This window comes from Silurus meridionalis, chromosome 17 (assembly GCF_014805685.1).
Source record: "Silurus meridionalis isolate SWU-2019-XX chromosome 17, ASM1480568v1, whole genome shotgun sequence".
In the NCBI taxonomy this organism is placed as follows: Eukaryota; Metazoa; Chordata; class Actinopteri; order Siluriformes; family Siluridae; genus Silurus; species Silurus meridionalis.
Window position 1 is genome coordinate 5343303 of NC_060900.1, and position 20649 is coordinate 5363951.

Consider the following 20649-nt stretch of genomic DNA (forward strand, 5'->3'; position numbering starts at 1 on the left):
ATATTTTTAACTCTGAGGTAAATGAAAGGTGTGTGTGTGTGTGTGTGTGTGTGTGTGTGTGTGTGTGTGTGTGTGTGTGTCTGTCTGTCTGTCTGTCTGTCTGTCTTTAATTTCCGAAACGCCACTTTTCTTAAAACGCATTTGGTCCACTCGGGCTGCCTTAGAGACGGTTGCAGACACTTTGCTGGAATCCACAGCGGCTACACGAGACTTCAGAAGGTGAAAGTTAGGTTTTAATGGCAGCTTCTAGTCTGTTTAAATGGTTGTTCGGGAATCATTTGAGCTCAAGCGAGACGATAAAATTGTTAAAGAGAATAATTGTTTAGAAGAATGTCGAGCGGTAAACAAAAAGGGACGCGGCGAGCTAGTTTTTCTAGCTAACAACGACTAGCGATACTAGCAGCTCGAGGGTCTGGAGTAATACATAGAATGATTTTCTTTCAATAAAAGAAACTTCTTAAAATATGTATTTACTGCACCAAACCACGGAGCTTGTTTGGTTTAATAATCAATGACTTATTGTACAGCCGAGGCACTGATTAGCATTTTCTATTAAAGACCCTTCTGTGCAGCCTTTGTTGATTTATCATCATAACCATGACGTCATACTTCCAGCACATCCTTCTTTCTTTCTTGTCCTTTGCACTAATAAGACCGGCTTCATGTCTTTCCCTGGTTTCTTCCAGACGCATCCCAGTACACAGGCTCCAACATGGCATCTGCGTTGATCTCGGTCCCGACCACAGCGTCCCGCTTCGCCTTGCTGCAGGTGGACTCGGACTCCGACACGGACTCCGACTCGGGAAAACCTAAATCATCTCGAGAAGCCGGGAAATCCTCGCGATCTGGGAAATCCGCCGGCTCCAAGAGCAACCAGAGCGGTGACAAAAAGAAAGACAAGAAGAAACGCAAGAAGGAGCAGCAGCAGAGTGAAACCAATGAGGTGACTTAAAGGAAATCCACACTGAATAGCACATGCTCATATCTGTGTGTGTGTGTGTGTGTGTGTGTGTGTGTGAGATCTGATCAGGGATTGTACTGTTCAGTGTGTGTCCAGGTGGACTTTTTGACAAGTTTCAGGTTGTCCCAGGGGTGGTGGTGTCTTTGTTTCTCTCTAAGGTATGAGTGTCTCCTACAACGGTCTCATTCAAAAAAACTTTTAGGTGAAAGCTAGACGATGATCTCAGGAGCCTCTCCGAACTGTTGCAAGAGCGTTCGGAAATCGGATGCCGTGATCGATGTCCTTGGGAGGAGATGACGTGAGGGCTGAGTCCCACTACAACCACTATCACATAGTCGATTTTCATAGTTGGCAATGACGAAAGCTGTAAAAGCCAAAACTCGACTAATGTGCAGATAAAAGAAGTTGAACTTGCGGTAAAATCACTGAATCCATCGTAAAACAAGCCATTTGGTGAAGGTGGTATTCAAGTAGGGATCTGTATAAGTGTTCAGAATCTGAGGTGGCTTTCAGACAAGGTTCGAATCAGAGTATAATGGTCAAGACTCATGTGATTGTTAGACACAATGGGATTCAGCATCAATTTGTTAGTTATATTTCGAATCAGGTTTATTGGACAATCTGTTGCACAAGGAATTTGGTTCCAGCTGTTGCTGACACTCAGAAGTACAGATATAAATAACAAAACTATACATTTAGCTTATAGACACGACTATACAGACTAAATAACAACAATATCAGGATCACATAAGATAAACAAGTTACTTTAGGACTTTTGTACGATATGTAGAAGCAACATTGTGTGTAACATATGGGGATGAAGTGAAGAGTCTCTTTCGTACAATGCAGTACTTGTAGATATGAAGCAGGGCATATAATTAAGGTCAGTTGTTAATGAGGATGATTGCCTGAGGGAAGAAACTGTTCCTGTTCCTGGCAGTTTTGGTGAACAAAGTTCTGTAGCATCTGCCAGAAGGAAGGAGTTGAAAGAGAAGTGGTTCTTTGGTGTGATGGATTTTTTCTTAAACCGTGACCATAAATTTGGAGGCATATACATTTACTCTTCACTTCGACTAGGAGACCCAAACCTGTTCCAGCATGACGATGTACCTGTATGCAAAAACCCAGCTTCATGAAGATATAGTTTACATTGGTGGGTTGGACTGGAAGAACTTGAGTGGGATGCTATAGAGCTCTGATCTCAACCCTGTTGAACTTCTTTGGGATTAATAAGAACACTGTGTGCACCCCAGGCCTCTTTAACCTACATCAGTACCTGGCTTTACTAACATATTATAACAGCAAATGGGGACTAAATGTGGAATGGGCTGTCCAAAAAGTACATACGACTCTTATGGTTAGGTGTCTGCAAACCTTTGCCCATATAGTGTATCTATCTCTTTGTTCAGGGATTTTTTCAAGGCATCAACTTGAGGTTTTATTGTACCCAACACTTAACTTTAGTAAATCAGGAAAGATCACTTAGATCACTTAGCATTTAGACATTCTTAGGGTCTGGTAGCTGTGTGCTGTATGTTCTCGGCTGCAGGTGTTAGCCAGTTGCCTTTGCTGATCCATTGTTTTGTTTTGTATTTGCTCTGCATTTGCAGCTCAGGAACCTCGCCTTTAAGAAGCTGCCTCAAAAATCTTCAGCACCTCCATCTACTTTGACACTACAGGGTTTAGCCAGTGAGCTGCTAAATTCCCCTGATCGCACCTCTGCCCCCCAGGAAAGCTGGCAGGAGTGGAAACAGAGAGACGAGCGGGTAAAAACATCCGATAAACTGTAGATTTTTTTTTCTTTTCTCGCGTGCTCGTTTAGATCGGGTGATATATTTTGTTTCACTGTATGTGTTTGTAGCTGACCAGCGAGTTGTATGAAGCAGACTTGGAAAAGGCCTTAATCATGAGTAAACTAGAGTTTGAGCAACAGAAAAAGGTAAAAGCCTACTTCTGCTTCACACACACACACTTTTTAAATAAACCATATATAACTTAGGGTGTGTTAAGTGATCACACGACACCAGCAAATACCAGTGGCGGGTCGTGCGTTTGGTACCTGGGCCTTCAATGGGGACTTTCCCCAGACTTAATCCACCTCTTAATAGCACCACTATCACATCGCAATTATAGAAACCATCAATACAATACAAACACGCAATACAACAGCCCGTGGCATTACAGAGAGAGAGGAATTTCACATATGGAGGGTAAATACCATTTTACTAAAGCAAGAAACACAGTTAAGACTTCAAACCGCTACACTACAACCGTAACTGTGCACCTACATCATCTGGAGCAGTTCAGAATCAATATTTGTTTAATAACATGACAAAAACATAATGTAAATAAAAGCCAACATACTCACCAGAGATGCAGACTCATAATTTGCAGCGCTCAGAGGCTGTAAGCCAGTGGTACCGCTCGTAGGCACTGGTCTGGAAGTGGCGAACAAACACTTTCCCGGGACAAGCTAGCTAGCCTTGGGGTCGGCCGACCTCTCCTAGCGTCTAGCTTTTCTTCTAAATGTATTTCTAAGTATGTCCGTGACCAAAATAAATTTCTCTTCCTCCGTAGGTCATAAAAAAGTCTAACTCAAACGTATGTGTGCAGAGCTACACGCGTGTTTTGCCAGTCGAACTTGGCTGTAACTGTTTCTCTATGACCAACCAATCAGAGGATGAAAAAATGCTGACGCTACTCTGGGCCAGCTAGCTGCCCTGTGAGGCGAATATGAAATCTGATTGGTTTAAAGAAACAGAGCTATTTATTAAGGAGACTATGGTAAAAAAAAAAAAAAAAGGCCTGCAGAACAGACTTTGCAGTCCCTGGGATTAGATTAGTCAAGATTAGATTGACATGGCAGCACATAGAGGCTGCACAAATCTTAATTTATTTATTATTTAACCGATGTGAACTGTTTAAATATTGATCATATATGTTGATGATAATAAACTGCGAAAAAAAAACGACAAGCAGTTTTATATTTTGCATTTGTCCTCCATTTTGTATAACATTATACACCTCTAACAATATAGTGTATATCCACTTTTATTAATCTAGTAAGACAAAAATACATTAGAGTAACGCTGTGCGCAGGATGGCGTGAACGCCGAGACCGCATCGCCCAAAGCCAAAGCAGGAGGGAAGAAAGAGAAGAAAAAGAACCAGCAGGGGAAAGACAAACGCATCACGGTGTCTCTAAAAGACTTCCAGCACGAGGGAAACGTGGGTAAGTGTGTGTTCGCGTTTGCATGTGTATGAGAGAGAGAGCGAGAGAGAGAGAGAAGTGCTAACTGAGCTTTTCTATTGCAGATCCGCCGAGTAAGAGGTCCGAGAGAGAGGTGAGTTTCAGTGTGTTTAAATACAAGCAAGAAAGCTGATATTAGAGTCATTGAGAAATCTATAAACCAGAAGCAGTGTGCGCTTCTATTTGGAGATTTCTTATCAGTCCATAATCCCTGTTCGTCTTTGTCAGGAGCCGAAGCCCACTAACACATCGGCGCACGAAAAGAGATTCTTTAACCAACTAGAGGACGACGTGAACCGGATCGTGCAGAGGGACAAGCGTCGAGAGCAGTACAGCTGCAGCACCGGTCAAGAGGTCAACACCTCTTCTGAACAAGAACAGGACAGGGTCAGGCGTTCATTACACTTAAAAGCACTTGAAAACTGCTCTTAGTGATCTCGGTTACTACGTGACTCAGGCATAATATTATGACCAAAATGTTAATTTGCTGCTTAATAAATCCCACTCACTAACAGGTGCCACGATGGAGAGATAATCAGTGTTATTTACTTTACTGCTCATAAGGTTATAATGTCATAATGTTGTGCCTGATTAGTGTATATTGTAGATTCTAATATTGTTTACTGAAATATATGTGCCAGAATGTACAAAGCAGTTTGTGTGGGCTTTCTCCCTGCGCGCTTGGATTCTACTCGGTTTGCCGTATATTAACGTGTTTCTTTTCCCCCTTCCTCCTCTCAGGATGTACGAGCTGAGCAGTTGAAGTTCGAGCTGGAAAAGAAAGACCAGGAAATAGTCAAATTGAAGAAGACTATTACTCAGTGGGAGGTGAGATTTATCACGACAACCGCCTGACGCAAGCAAGTTGGCATGTGGGGCAAATAATCACGTCAAATACAAACCTATTGAACAGGGCTGTCCAGTGTGGGTGCAGGTACCAATCTAGAAAGGGCAACACTAAATTTTACCTTTTCATATCTGATTTTCTTTCATAATTAAACAATGAAGGTGTTTGCATCCATCTGATTATTGTAAATGTAACTTATAAGAATAAGGACCTTTTTTACTATGTGTTTTTCAATAAGAATAAAGGTGTGTTTTTTGTTGTCCTTAGGATAGATATAAAGAAGTGAAAGCAAGAAACGCTCAGTTACTCAAGATGCTTCAACAAGGAGAGAGTAAGCACCCAGTACACACCAACACACACAATCATATTATTCCCAGCTCAGATGGGCAGAATTGTAAATGAAATCATGCAGTCTCCGGCCAACATTTCTAATGCGTTTACGCCGCAATAAATGTCTCGTTCAGTGAAAGACAAAGCGGAAATCCTGCAGCAAGTCGAGGAGCTTCTGAACATAAAAGAGGAGCTGACAAAACAGGTCTGTTCTCCTTTAGTTCATAGCGTTAAGCGTCAGAAATGAGAATAGGTGAGATTGTTGGCTATGAGCAGTAGTAAGATGTTATGTATGTTTGGTATCTTTTGCTCAGGTGACTGTGCTGCATGCATCCTTAGAACAGGAGCGATCGAAGGTCAAGGGGTTACAGACAGAACAACCGAAACATCAAGTAAGTATATATAAAGGTGCTTTTTCCATTGTGCACTCTTCATCTTCAAGATGATGAAGAGGATTTTCCCCATTTTCTAAATAAAATATCTAGAAGTTGAGAAACACTGCAAGCAGTTGCACACAGGTTAACCTATGGGTTACGAAAAGGTGTTGTGATTTGGCCATCGAGTTTAGTTAAAGCTTAATGGTGAGAAATTCTGCTAAGCGCCGTTGCCTCTGCCATGAGGTTACGAGCTTCACTGTATGTAAATGTGCAGAATATGACCATATAAACGTCTATAATTTAGCTCATAGCTTTACAGTAACAGTAAAAGTTTGTATTGGTGAAATGATGTGAAATCTCCTGCATAGATTTTGTTGTTATTGTTTTATGTTATATGAGTAACTGGAAAAGGTTCTGTTTCTGATTTGTTTATTTTGCCTCACTAATGCATCAAGAGAGAAACCTGACAAGTGGACAAATACTGTTTATTCCTGTACTTTTACTAAACATATGGATTAATACAGCCTCTCTTCCTCTCTTCTTCAGACCAACCGGAAGGGCAAGAAGGGACCAGAGGGAGATTTATGAAGATCAGACATGGATATGAATGAACGTTTTATTCCTTCCTTCCTGCTCCAGCACTGACCTACACTCCACTCGCTCATCTCATCTCATTTCAGCTTGTATGACTGACTGACACACACACACACACACACACACACATGTACTTCTTCCTGTCCCTCACGGCTGCAGTCTTGTTTGCCTCATAACGATTATGTGAGTAAAAGTTGCCCTTGAGTGCTGCTAAGATTTAAATACGATGCCATTTAACCAGGGTTGAGTTTCCCAGAAGCTAACGTTCACGTTGTGCGAATTATAAATGCTGTCACCGAGCAGGATTTATAGCTCTGGGGAGAAAACTGGACCCAGGTTCCATCCTGAGCCACAAACAGGACCTAAATCAGTATAAATGGGCAACTTCTACTAACACAATATAAAGCCTTGTGTCATTTTGTCCGGAATGGTCTACCAGCTGCTGGTGGGGGAAAAGCGCCAGGGTATTTTTTCCACCATTCACTTCACTCTGTACATCATTATGAGTGGAAGGGTGTACTTTTGAGTTCTTTTTAATAAAGACGCCAATCTACTTTTTCAAAGAATAATTAATGGTTGTCTTGAGTGTCTTTTTTTTTTTTTTTTTTTTTCTCCACCTTGATTAATCAAATCTGATTAAGAGGCAGGTTCATCAGAGCCAAATGTCTAAAACAATGCAGTACAATTCTGTATGATATTGTAATTGTAAAGAGCACTAGCAGCTGCACTTCGGAGACGGTCTTTCAACATGGACAAAGCCAAAGAGCCACAACTGTTGCAATCATTTGAAACCAGTGAGATAATGGACAAATATATTAGCATTTACATTACTTTCGGAACAGTTATGTTTATCACTGATGGATGCTAAAAATTGCAAAATGTGGATGCTATACACACTGTTTTACATCAAGTGTTTGGCAGAGAGTAAATCCCATGTATAATGCTAACTATACGGATATTTAAGCCAAAAACCTGTTTGCCTCTGCCAGGAGGTTACAAGATTAGATGTAGATGTTTGTTTTTTGTTTTTGTTTGTAAATGTATTTGACAGGTTTTGGGTAGTTTTAGTCTTGCATTTGTTGTGTCCTACACCATTTTCCCCCCCAAATGCTGGCAACAATTAAGCAGGACAGTCCCAGTTACTTTTCCTTTAATAAAAAGACAAATGATTTAGACTGAACTAGTGCTACTCGTTCCTGGAAGGTCTGCCTCTGAAACATATTCGACCTCCGCAACTGCTCCAGAATGCAGCCACACTAATTGTTTTCAATCTTCCTAGGTTCTCTCACACACACACACACACCCCATTGCTGTGTTCCCTTCATCGACTTCCTGTTTCTTCCCACATCAGATTTAACACACTAACGCTTGCTCGAACCTCTTAGCACCTCTCACCCTTCACGGCACCAAACTCTCCAAACCTCAGCCACTGCTTGACGGGTCCCACCATGTCTCAAGATATGTGGAAGACATGCTTCAAGGCATTTTTCTGTTCTGCCAATTAAGTAGTGGAACGAACTTTCACCTGATGCTCGACCAGAGTTGTTAGCAGGCTTAAGATGATGTTTGAAGACCTACTTCATCCAGAAGTTATTAAATTAGTGCTTCATCTAAAAAATGGTTTCTAAATGTTTTAGACTGATGATATTCTTAGTCTATGTTTTATCCTTTTCCACTTCTTGACTGGTCCCACCATTTCTTATCATACAAGGAAGATATGCTTTCAGACCCCTGTTTTGGTAATGCAATGAACTTCAACTTGATGTCAAACCAGCTGAATCAGTAGCAGGTTTAAAATTATCTCATATGACAGAGCTTATCCAGAAGTTATCCAGAAAAATTCTCATGGTTTCTAAATATTTTCTTCCCCATCTGAATTTTTAGACTGCTGGGATTCCTAATCTGTATCGTAATGAACCTGTAGGTTTTTTTTTATGGAGTCTTCAACTTGAAGGAGCACCAATTCATCTACACTAATTAGTATACTAGAATATGTTAGAATATAAACGCTGGCCTGAGGTCACGTGACCACATCCACTGAAGCTGTTGTGATGCACGCGGTCAGATACGTTGTGATGTCACAATGATAACAATTCGGTCTTTTTTTAAATAAATAAAATAGGAACAGAGGTAAAGTCTTAAGGATGATGATGTTGGGGAAAAATGATGATAAGGAGACATTTGTACCAGATCAAGATCCCAGTCATGACCGCGCGATCCCCGTGCGCCTTTATGCTGGACGCGGGACGCTTACGTCATCTGAAAGAGTTGCCAGATTGGTGAATTCCAAACCGGTTTCTTATAAACATTTCTTGCAATATTAATCTATCCTTACATATTACAGGGAATACAGGATGAAGGAGGATATAATGGGAACTCAGTGAACTGGTTAAAAAACGTAATTAAAATAAGTTTGGCTTGGGTCAATCTGGCAACTCGGAGAGCATGAGGGGGTGAAAGGGTGAGAGGGGGGTAAAAAAGAGAGGTAGATAGACAGAGAGAGAGAGAGAGAGAGAGAGAGAGAGAGAGAGAGACACACACACACACACACAGAGAGGGGCGATTTGCAGCGTTTGCGCGCAGCATCCATCATGAGCAGCGTCGGAGCATCGCGGTACGCGCAGCGCTCCTGACCGCGAACGCGCCGTGACCGTCGCCGTGTACGCGCATGAGAGAAGGCGCCGAAGGCCGCCGCTTTCCGGTATGTAGGATCCAAAGCCATGAAAATGCTGCGCCTCCGGAGCCCGAGCGTGTCCTCGCTCAGCCGGGAGATCCACTGCACCGTGCGCCTGCTGGACGACTCGGAGATCGTCTGCACCATCCAGGTAGACGCGCGAGCCGACGAGACGCCACGCGCTGCGTTTCTTCCTCTTAGAACCACGAGTATATAATAAACAAATAACCCAGCAAACAAATAAATGAAAACGACAAGACCGTGCATATTGCACGTGTGCGGTTCACAGGCGTGTTTCATCATGAGACTTTGTTTCGAGGTGCTGATGACGCGTCCATTTCTTTGCCTTTGATATTCACGCGCACTCACCATATTATATATATTATTATATTATATTTCCTACTAGTTTTCAATTAAAAAGGTGAAATTGGAAAGCGAATCAGACAATAGACAGACATGAGCTAAATAAAAAGATGCTGCGTTCACATCCTTGAGTCTATAGGTTTAGGTGCATCTAATAGAGCTTGGGCATCCCAGTCTGGCAGCAGTTAGTTTGTTGTTGTTGTTGTTTTGAAATCTTAATTTGCATTTCAAGATTTCTTCTTCAATGTAAAATATTCAGCAAATCCCTTCTGCACGCTCTGACTATATGCTCATTCACATTATTGAATGTGTCCAGTGTTATTGTCAGAGCTTTCAGTTCTTCAGCTCACAAAACCTTGAGGTTCTTTTGGCTGACGTTATTTATTATTATTTTTTTTTTCCAGCATTCTCAAACTGCGTAATATATAGCAATACTCAACGATAGATATAAGGTAACCACCAACCCAATGCTTTGTCTGCTTTTACTGGTTTTATAATCTATATCAGTAATTGTATACAACCTTTTACTGGATTCTCCAGTCTCGTCTTGGACCATCTTGACTCCATGAAGGCTTTGCATATTCCCCAGACAGCACACCACTGAACTTGGAAACGCTCTGACAGAAAAAAAACGAGACCAACTATAAATCAGAAGTAAACCAACCAGTGTTTCGAGTCAGTGTTTCAGGAGAAGGTAGCGAACGCATGTTTTAAAAGTCGCCTGGTGAAGTCAAGATCATATGCATATCAAAATATGTTTTGTGAATTAAGATTTTTAAAGGCTATATAAAATACTGGAAAATATTGGCAAGGGGAGAGAATCAAGCATAAAGTAGTGTCTGGGTGGGATAAAAAAAAAAAAAGTGTTTAGTGATTTGGGAACAAAGATGATCAGCGATTAGACTTTGAGAACATTGGTGATCATTGGTTGTCAAAAACAACAGCACTCAGTGGTTGTTGCAGACAGTAAATATCAATGATTGGTTGTTAAGAATAATGGTGACCAGTGTCTGGCTGTTGGGAAAAGATGGTGGCTAGTGACTGGTTATTAGGAACAGTGGTGCATTGTGATTGTTGTTGGGAATAATGGTGATCAGTGATTGGTTGTTGGGAGTAATGGTGATTAGTGAATGGTTGATCACTGATCACTATCATTTTCAGCAACACCTGATTGAGCACCATTATTCCCAACAACTAATCAGGGGTTGCTGAAAATGATAGTGATCAGTGATTGGAAATAATGGTGATCAGTGATTGGTTGTTGGGAATAATGGTGATTAGTGATTGAGCACCATTATTCCCAACAACCAATCACTAATCACCATTACTCCCAACAACCAATCACTGATCACCATTACTCCCAACAACAATCACTGATCACCATTATTCCCAACAACAATCACAATGCACCACTGTTCCTAATAACCAGTCACTAGCCACCATTTTTTCCCAACAGCCAGACACTGGTCACCATTATTCTTAACAACCAATCATTGATATTTACTGTCTGCAACGATTGTGTGACTGTGCCAATAAGATTTAAGAAGAGTATGCGGTGTTAAACAGGTGAGATTTATATCTAGATTTAAAAACAGACAAAGAGTCAATGTTTCTAATGTCTGGAGGTAAAGAGTTCCAGAGCTGTGGAGCAAAACAACAGAATGCCTTATGCCCCATGGTGGCAGGACGAGCAGAAGGAACAGAAAGGAGAGATGAGACAGATGTAAGAAAACGAGAAGGAACATGAATATGGAGAAGATCAGACAAGGAATGGGCATAGTTGTGAATAGCTTTAAAAGTGAGACGAAGGATTTTAAAGTCAATGCAAGGCATGACCGGAATAGTGATTCATGATTGGGAATAATGGTGATCAGTTAATGCTTATTGCGAATATTGTTGATCAGTGATTATGATAACAGTGATTAGCGATTAGGAATAATAGTAATCAGTAATTGGTTGTTGGAAATGGCAGTGATCAGTCATAAGTTGTAGGGAAATGATGGTGGCTGGTGAAACTATTGGTTATTGTGAACATAGTATAAGACAGTATACTCACTGAATGTGAGTCGACTAAACCTGCTGTGTCAACTTAAAGAATCAGCAGCTATGATATGAGCTGGAGTGTTATAATGAGTCCAACACAGTATCTATCTAATATCTAGCTAAATGTTTGCATGGCTGAACTAAAAAGTCAGCAAACTTAGCAAGTTGTTATTTTGGGAACATTGAAATCAACATGTAAAATGTCTTATCTCATGGAGTTTTTAAAGACTTTGGAAATAAAATAAGTTTGGTTTCTAATTCCAGGCCACGATATTAATCCGTAACATGAGCGATAGATGAGCAGAACCGGATAAGGGAGTGGCAGCATTTAGATGACACATCACTCAGAGATAATGTTACTATTGTTGACTTATTTGTGGTCAGCTGTGCAGCTCTAATCGTTTTCCCTTTCTAAATAATGTTGTGACCTTAACAGTGCTTTTACTTCATCAGCCCAACTTTTGTCTTTTTGTCCATTTTCCTGTTAAAAGTGGAACCTTTTTGTTTCCAGCTAATAAATTTTTCAGACCAGCAGAAAGCCATTATGGTTTCTTGTCCCATTAAAGATTTCTGATGCATATTTTATGACTATCCATGCTGAGGTCTCCTCCGTCAGTTGCCTTTTTCCCACGATCTGATCTAATAGTCTCAGTCCTACCCTTTGTAGCTTTAATACGCTGTTCCAAGCAGGGCACTGTATATATTAATCTTGCTTTAAAGAGAGGCATTGTGTGCCAGTCCTCCTGTTATGGATGGAAAGTGATGAGAAAAGGTGTCGGATTTCGTTAGGATTGTTAAATATGCAGCATGTGTACTCGCTTTGTTCTAGTGAGAAAAGGCTAGGGGGGATTATGTGAGATTTCTGGCCTTAAAGACCACATACAATTTTGTTAGTGAAAACTTGAGACAACACATTTATACGCACACGGGCGCTCGCTTACGTGCCACTTTTGTGGTCTTTTCGGGTGTTTTGCTGAGCCTGTGGAATAGCTGGCACTCTGCAGGCTTCATTAATCTGCTCTTCAGCTGACTAATTGCTTTTTGATTGTTTTCTTATGGATTGAACATTTAGTATTTGCAGCTGGGAGTCCAAGACAGTATGGTTTTGATGGATGTGTGTCCGGCTTGTACCTACAGTTCAGGCCAAAACTTTACATACACCTTGGGTAATGACATTTGAACAAGATGTTAGTTGTTAATATTCTGTAGCTCTGCCTTTTAAATGATCAAACTTGAATCAAATGCTTAGCTTTCCACAAGCTTCTCGCAGTACTTTGTTGCAATGTTTGCTCATTCTTCACGGTGTCATTTAGTCATGATTGTGGACCTCTCTTCTCAGACAGTCATTTTTCAGTGCTTTATGGGTATCAGGTTGGGTGGGGTGATGCTTATTCCAATACTTTTTACAAGCCAAGAGGAATTCTCAGCATGATGCTTCCACCACCATGTTTCACATTCATCTACTGCACTTTAGGGATGAAATTCTCAGGGTGATGAAGTTTATTAGTGTTCACCTTTTGATTGCTTCGATGCATAAGTTGTCACAGATCACATGTGAGGAGATTTAAAGAATAGGATGAATAGAATAGAAGAATAGAACCAATTTCTGGTTTGTGATTGTCAATTTCCTGCTATGCCATATTCTTCACATTTTTTTGAAAGAATTGATTTTATTGTTCTCTATGGGATCACACTCTGATTCATATGTTCTTCAAAAATCTTGCCCTGGTAGATTATTGTTCTTCAGAATGTTTCTGTACAATCTTGTCGAGTTTCCAGGAACATGTGTATTTACACTGCAATCAAATGACACTTAATAATTACTCTCAGATGGACTCTGTTATAACTAATTACTTGACATCTAATAATTTCACCACCTTCACAGCAACAGGGGTGAATACTTATGCAAGGCAGTGTAATAAAGGAACTGTTTTGTGAGATTTTGCCGAGCCCCGTAACAAAGGGGGGCAATGTTTGGCTATGTGAAACGTTTCTCTCCCAGTAGAGCCACACACTTTTCCCAGTTCATCTCTAACTGGAGCCTGTCCCAGGTTCTGTCTGACTCAGCAAGCATACAGTAACCATCAGGGGAAGTGACAAATGAACACGGTCAACATGGGAACAGGAACATCTGACTGCGATACTCGTTTGTTCACACAGGGTGCATTACGTAATGCAGACTGTGCATTATGCCCTTGCATTACAAGGGCGTGTGATAAAAGAATTGGGTTGAAGACGAAAAAGTTGCTTGAGACACGTATATGTTAGATGGGCTGTGTACAGCTTAAAATCCATCAATACTTTATGAGTATTCTTTTGGGCAAAGGTAATTATTTAAAAAATCTAATACTTTTCTGTAAATCACTTTTTACAGTGATTCCATTTTCCTGTTTTCAGATTAGAAGGGTATTTGCTATAGATTAAGTTAAGAGACATTATTTTTATGCTTTTCAGATGTAACTGATTTTGGCTGTGGTCATGTGATTGGTAAACGATTGGTGAACATATTTGGGTATAAGAGTGCACTGTTCATATCTGTTTAGAACTGATAGTAACTTTGAAAACGAAGACAAATGACAATATGCAATGATCAGCAAAATATATTGATTGTTTGCAAGTTAGCTTTATTGACAGATTAGCAAAGCTGGCTAACTGTACTAGCTACAATCATCCAGCAGACCCTATCAACCAACTATACTAGTTCCTTTTAAAACAGAAATAAATAACTCAAGTTTAAAAAAACTAGCTGAACTCATTATTTTGGTTGATCTCGAAATGCTTTCAAAAACTGGAATAATTATAGCTTTGTTTTAGCTGCCATATTCCATACATATTTTAAAGATTTCAGCTATGTTTAGTTTACCTTCTGAGTTTTTAATGGTGGGCATGTGCGTGCCAAACTGAACAAATCACTCAATCGATTGGTGAATCCATTATTTCTTTTTTTATTTATATAATTTGTCTTTATCTGCAATTAAATTTTTGCTATATTAGAAATATGATCAAAAAAAGTTGCACAAGTCGATTTTCAATTCAATTTTATTAGTATAGACTTTTTAGAAGTCGACATTGTCCCAAAGCAGATTTACAGAATAGATTACAAATATAAATGTTAAATGTATAAATTAGTCCCTGTAAGTGTATCTTTAATGAGTGGCAACAGTGGCATAAAACATTTTTTTGAGATGGTATACAGAAGAAACCTTGAGAGGAGCCAGACTCAAACAGGAACTCATCCTCATCTGGGTGACACCGAATGTCCATTCATTATAGTTTCTATTAATTACATTCCAAATCCATCCTCATGGTTCTTAAGTTTAACCCTGCTCAGTAACATCATGGATATTTAGACTGTGCATGTTGAACCATGTTTAACAACAGTGAGTGGTCTTTAACTGAAAAGAAGGCAGGGTGACACCAGAGGTAGGGTGTCAGGATGAATCAGGCAGGTACAGAAATGATTTTGTTTCTGCTCAAACAAACAAAATGAACAATTTGAATACGCATTCGTTCATTTTGTTAAACTAGATACCAAGATCCAAGTCAGAAAATAAATCCAATCTTCCCATCACTATTCTCAACTTTTTTCTGAGGTAACCGCGTTTTATATTATGACTAGCGCCCTCTAGAGATTGACTCGCTTTGAATATGAGTCAGTAAATATCATTGGTTTCACTGTGATACATTTGCGTTAATGTTATTGTGCTTCTATGTTTGTACTTCATTATGAAAATACCATTTTATCTAGTTTCAACTCACTGTGTCAGAATGTCATAGCCAAAAATAAGATCTCAAGAAATAATATGGCTTGTGGTCCATGTTGGCTAATGTTAGCCATGTTCCTCTATTAGTTACAGCCTTTTTTATGAACTGCAGCAATGTTTTATGAAAGTTTAAGCCGTATTGATTTGCTTGTTCTTCGTTTTGTTAAAAATAAAAATTGCAAACATTGCTTTTTTCAAGTACTGAAATAGATTTCTGTAGCATTTTTGGACATCAAGCGACTTAAGCAAGAACTTTGACAGTGTGACCGTGTCCTTGCGTGTCTTGCTGTTTTTTATATCAGAGTGGATTCATTGCCTAAACATTTCTATTTTTGTTTTTCTCCTATTTCATCAAGTCCAAATTGGCCTCGTACGGAGAAACCTATCCCATCTCTCCGGTCCTCACATTCTCCTCGTGGACGTCTTCAACGTTTTCGGTGTTGTGGTTCAGGCATTCTTTCATTAGGCTATTAATAGACAAGACGCTATTCTTATCCTTTCGTCGAAGTCCTTAGATGATTTTCACCACTATGTCGACTGAAGGGAGAAGGAGATGGGATGAAGGTGAGGGAAATGAATGGAGGGCCTGGAGGATGGACGAGGGATGAGTGGAGTTTGTGATGAATGATTGCTCACTGACGTGGCATGCTTGTTGACTTGTGTGTTGATGGATTAGCTTGTGTAGTTTAAAGGCGCTTGCATAAAATAATTTAGATGAAAAAAGCGTATATCATGAAATTAAAAAAAATTGAAATATATTTGAGAGGTCAAATCCAGTTTGTGTCCTTCAGAGCTTGTGTGTATAGAAATAGATAAGATAAGATATTAAGTGACGACAGCCTGTTTAGCCAGTGGTGAAGAGTGACCACACACACACAAACACACATGCACACACACAATGAGATGTCTGTCAGCCACATTAGGTTTTCTACTCTAAAACTGAGATTAAGATGACATTATTTCACCTTGAATGAAAATTTAGCCCACAAAACAAGACCAGACCTTTTCTTCCTTCACTCTCAAACTATTACAGGCTTGTTGATTGAACAAACAAATGAAATATGTTTATCATGTGTTTACAGACTGGTGCATTCACCTGGGGACAGTCACAGGTGTTTAATGGAGACACATAAGGCAGAACAAGGTGGTTTTGGGTTTGCTCATGACCACAAAGTGGTAGCTAAGTGGTTAAGATGTTTAACTTTAGATTGAATGGTTGTGAGTTCCAATTCCAGCACCACCAATCTGCGACACCTCAGGGAATGTGCAAGGCCCCTAGTCCTCAGCTGCTCAATTGTATAAATTGACATAACTGTAGGTCACTCTGGTTAAGAGCTTCTGCCAAATGCTGTGAATATACGTCCTATAATAACTAAATTATTAATTGCAAGACGTATTTGTAAAAGTGGTCACAATTCGGAGGTGCTGTTTTCAGCTCTATTCTTTGACCATAAAATATTTTCTGTAGCTGAATCTCGGGTGCCTTTGTTTTGTACATGAAGTGCACTAATTAGGGTGCAGAAGAACATTATAAGTGTTTAGTGAGTAGGATGGGGATTTGGACACACACAGATGCGCTGAAGGTGGCACAAGTCGAGTCAGAGGCACTTGCAAAGGAAAACCTGCGATAAAATTATCACAGTTGTATTTTTACCAGAGTGCATGAGTGTACAGTGTGTAATGGCAATGTAAAAAAATCTAATGGAGAAAAGGATAAGATAATATGTTAAAATGTGCTACAATGTGAACAAAGGCTTTTGGATTTCTGGCTGTTCATAAGAAGGAAATCGATCTTACAGCAATGAAAAGGTTCTCTAAAGCTCACTGTCAATTTTTGTTTGCTTAGTTGTTGATATTATGAAAAAGAAAATCCACAGGACACCATTTTCAGCAGCTGAATGGAAACTGTGAAGTGAAGAACATGTGTTAAAAAACTTATTGACTATGACAAATCGCTGACACTAGAGACTTCTTCTATATACTGTTACTAGAAATAATCAAAGCTTCAGGCCAATCTGAATAGATCAGCAATTCTGCAGCACATTTGTATAAACTATGCTAAAATGGTGGCACTGAGGTATATTTATAGTCCCTTTAGGCCCTTGCTTTAGAATATAACATTGGCTCTTTGGAAGTCCTGAGGTTTGACCTAACAATCATCTAGTCTCTACAGTATGATATTAGCCATTAGCATGACTAAGCGCTCAGAATACTGGAGGTTTTTGTCGTTTTATATGCTTTTTGGACACTTTAATTACAAGTTGGCATTGCTGAACAAATTTTCCAATTGCCTCAGGCTCAGATGTGAAGCCTTAGTCATTTCGCCAGATGATATCATCTGTAACCGTTATTTACGAGGACGCTACTCTGAATTGCTTGCCATTTTTGTCACCTTATGTTTTTTTATTTTTTTGTTTTTTTTATTAAAAAATCTCCATCTGTTCAGTGAAGATTTTTCAGAGCACCAGCATCGAGCCATTTGTGTAAACAGATTTGTGAAACTTGACGATTACTTGCTACAATACATTAACGAAGCAGGTGACAAAGACATTAGGGTTTGTTTATCACAATGACATTGAGTTCATTGGCAGTTGTGCCCCTACTTTAAATGTACTTTCACATCTTTTTTTCACATGTAATCATACACTATATGTACAAATGTTTGTGAACAGCTGACCTTTTTTGTGTTTTTTGAACATCCCGTTCCACATTGAGTCGCCATTTGCTGTTATAATAATCTCCATTCTTTTGGGAAGATGTTTCACTAGATTTTGGACTATGCTTGTGGAGATTTGTGCTCATTCATCCTCAAGAGCTGGCCACTCAAGAGCTTCCTCTCCAACCATGAAAGCCATGTCTTCATGGAGCTGGCTTTGTGCACAGGGGCATTGTCATGATGAAACAGGTTTGGGTCTCCTAGTTCATGTGAAGTTAAAACCGCATGCAAAGACATCCTATATAATTGTGTGCCTCCAGCTTTGTGGTAACAGTTTGGGGAAGATCTACATATACATTGAAAATTCAGGTATCCCAATACTTTTGTCCATATATTGTCATGTAATCTGATGCTAAAACATTTGAGTGCCTCAGTGCTCAGTGCTCGCAGATTCGAATTGCCTGAATGCGTCACAGTTTATTAAATACATATAACACATACACATTCATACACTAGTTGATGTTTTAGCACGTGTATTGTAGGAAAATGCTATATTTCCTCCTCTTGGTATTTTTTGAGCAAAGTTTGTAGTTTGCTGTGTTTTGTTTACCATAATTAATCTTTAAAATATACACCAGATTGCAAACCTTAATTAGGATACAAACACTACACTAGACATAAGTCACATATATGACATGGTATCTGAGCATTTTTTTTTTAAATGAGCAAATATTTATTTCATATGTCTGTATTGGTGAATTCCTGAAATTTTTATAAAAACTAGCAAATATGAATGAATAAACAAACAAACAAATAAATACGAAATAAAATTGTATAACATTACCACTACTGTGTAGTTTTGACATTGGAGTCAAACACTCCTGGAGTGTTTAAAGGCTCTGGCATGGAGAAGCTGGTGCTGGATCTGTGATGATCACAAATGTTGAGCTCAGTAGCTCCTAGTTTTATAACCATAAAGACTGTATAAGACTGTAGAAAGAACAATACTTATAATCTTATACTCCAGTGCTCATGTTAGTTCTCACAGGGATGGGTTCCCCTTTTGAGTCTGGTTCCTCTCAAGGTTTCTTCCTCATGACATCTAAGGGAGTTTTTCCTTGCCACAGTCGCCATGGCTGCTCATCAGGGATAAATACACACCATTCACCTTAACTGTTGATTTCTGTAAAGCTGCTTTGAGACTATGTCTGTTGTAAAAAGCGCTTTAGAAATAAACTTGACTTGACTTGACTGTCATATCGTAACACAACTCGAGGGCATATCATAACACAACTCGAAATATAATCATATTATGGCTAAAAATAAGAACCCCCTCCCTTTTATAGTAGCCCAACCTTCTTATATACATTTCCATCATCCATCACTTCTCTCCACCCTCTAGTCAGCAGGAGCCCTCCTCCCAGCAGACCCCCCCATACCCCCACTAGGTGTTTAACTTTGAACATATATCTGGATCAAGGGCAGCGCAAACCATTTTGTTGGAGGTGGCATTGAATGGGGTCATCTTTCACACACGATTAGTCAAGTAAGAAAAGAATGGAAAATCACCGAAGCCAAACGCTAGAGATCAAAAAATAAAGAGAAATTGGCTAAAGCTATCATTTCTATGTATGGATATGTCCTGGAGGATGTTCATGTTATCATTTCAATTTGCATCATGATTTCTATAAGGACTTATCTGTTTACAATAGCTTTTCCTTTTCTTTATTATTTCATGGTTTATCTTATCTTCTACACCTTCTACTTCTGTTTAAGTGCAGCTCTGACACGTCATACCATCTCTGTCAGTAAAATCAATATCAGTCCCATCCTCCACAGCTTCCCCCTCTCTCTCTCTCCCTCTTTTTCTCTTTCTCTCTCCGGGACATTAACAGGTTCCATTGCATGCTTACTCATTTCTACTCGTCCAATTAACACACAGCTTGAGCCTTTGCTCCTTCGCTTCTGCTTAGTTACACTCATAATTGAGATGCCATGCGTGTATTAATTATGGAGAACATCTTTAACTAGGGCACTGACTGTTGGGTGAAGATGGCACTTGTTCAAAGTAAGGAAATGTAAGACAGGAATGAAAGACAGTGCTGGAACTAAAAGGGAGACACATATGAATGTACAGAGCTTTCACTCTCTTCAGTCATCACCTCAACATGTTTTGTTGTATCATCGATTGCGATTGAAATGGGATTTTTACCATTTTAATTTACACAAGATTTAAAAAACGTTTTCCTCATTAATGAAACAACAAAGTTGATATGTGTTGGTTGCAATGTAAGTGTGGAGCTCTCAAACTCCTTCAGCAGTAGCTACGCTTGTTTGCATCTATGACTACTGCTGTAATTACCTCATACTGTATATATCAGTGATTTGTGGTGAAATGCCTCCTCTCGGTAGACTGAGTTGAAACTGAGTTACAGTACAGTGGCCAGGGTCATACAGAGATTAACGGGTTCCACTCGGAACAGGCCTCACAAGGGTCAATCAAGTTGAGTCCTTGCAGTGTGCGTCAGGTGCAGAAGCTGCTTCAAAAAGCACATGCATGAGTGCTACCAGCATTGTTTTAGAGGTTGCAGGAGAGGAAGGTCCGCTTGTCAGTGCTCAGACCATACGCACACACTGCAGCAAGTCAGAAACTGGGCCAAACAGCAGTTTTCCAACATAATAACGACCCTGAACATATCGCCAAGACGAAACTGCTTCGCTGAGGAAGCTGAAGGTGATGGAGTGACCAAGTATGCCTCCAGAACTGAACTCTATTAAGCACCTGTGGGA

General features: G+C 39.7%; 2 protein-coding genes across 4 annotated transcripts in view; both read left to right on the top strand.

The window, feature by feature from the left end:
- Positions 1-61: 61 nt before the first annotated feature.
- On the top strand, positions 62-6928 carry gkap1 (G kinase anchoring protein 1). Of its 2 annotated transcripts, XM_046872022.1 has the most exons (12): positions 62-219; positions 687-943; positions 2572-2727; positions 2823-2900; positions 4061-4193; positions 4277-4305; positions 4440-4598; positions 4953-5039; positions 5326-5389; positions 5523-5593; positions 5703-5780; positions 6312-6928. In XM_046872022.1, the coding sequence occupies exons 2-12, from the start codon at positions 713-715 to the stop codon at positions 6351-6353; spliced, it is 1128 nt and encodes a 375-aa protein (XP_046727978.1). In that variant the 5' UTR covers positions 62-219; positions 687-712; the 3' UTR covers positions 6354-6928. The 2 variants fall into 2 exon arrangements, with proteins under 2 accessions (XP_046727978.1, XP_046727979.1); XM_046872023.1 differs by lacking the exon at positions 2823-2900.
- A 1941-nt stretch (positions 6929-8869) lies between these two features.
- Positions 8870-20649, top strand: part of frmd3 (FERM domain containing 3) — a 44417-nt gene continuing 32637 nt past the window's right edge. For both annotated transcript variants that reach the window (XM_046871432.1, XM_046871434.1), the window contains exon 1: positions 8870-9184. In XM_046871432.1, coding sequence (XP_046727388.1) covers positions 9080-9184 — 105 coding nt within the window. In that variant the 5' untranslated portion in view covers positions 8870-9079. The remainder of the gene's footprint in view (positions 9185-20649) is intronic.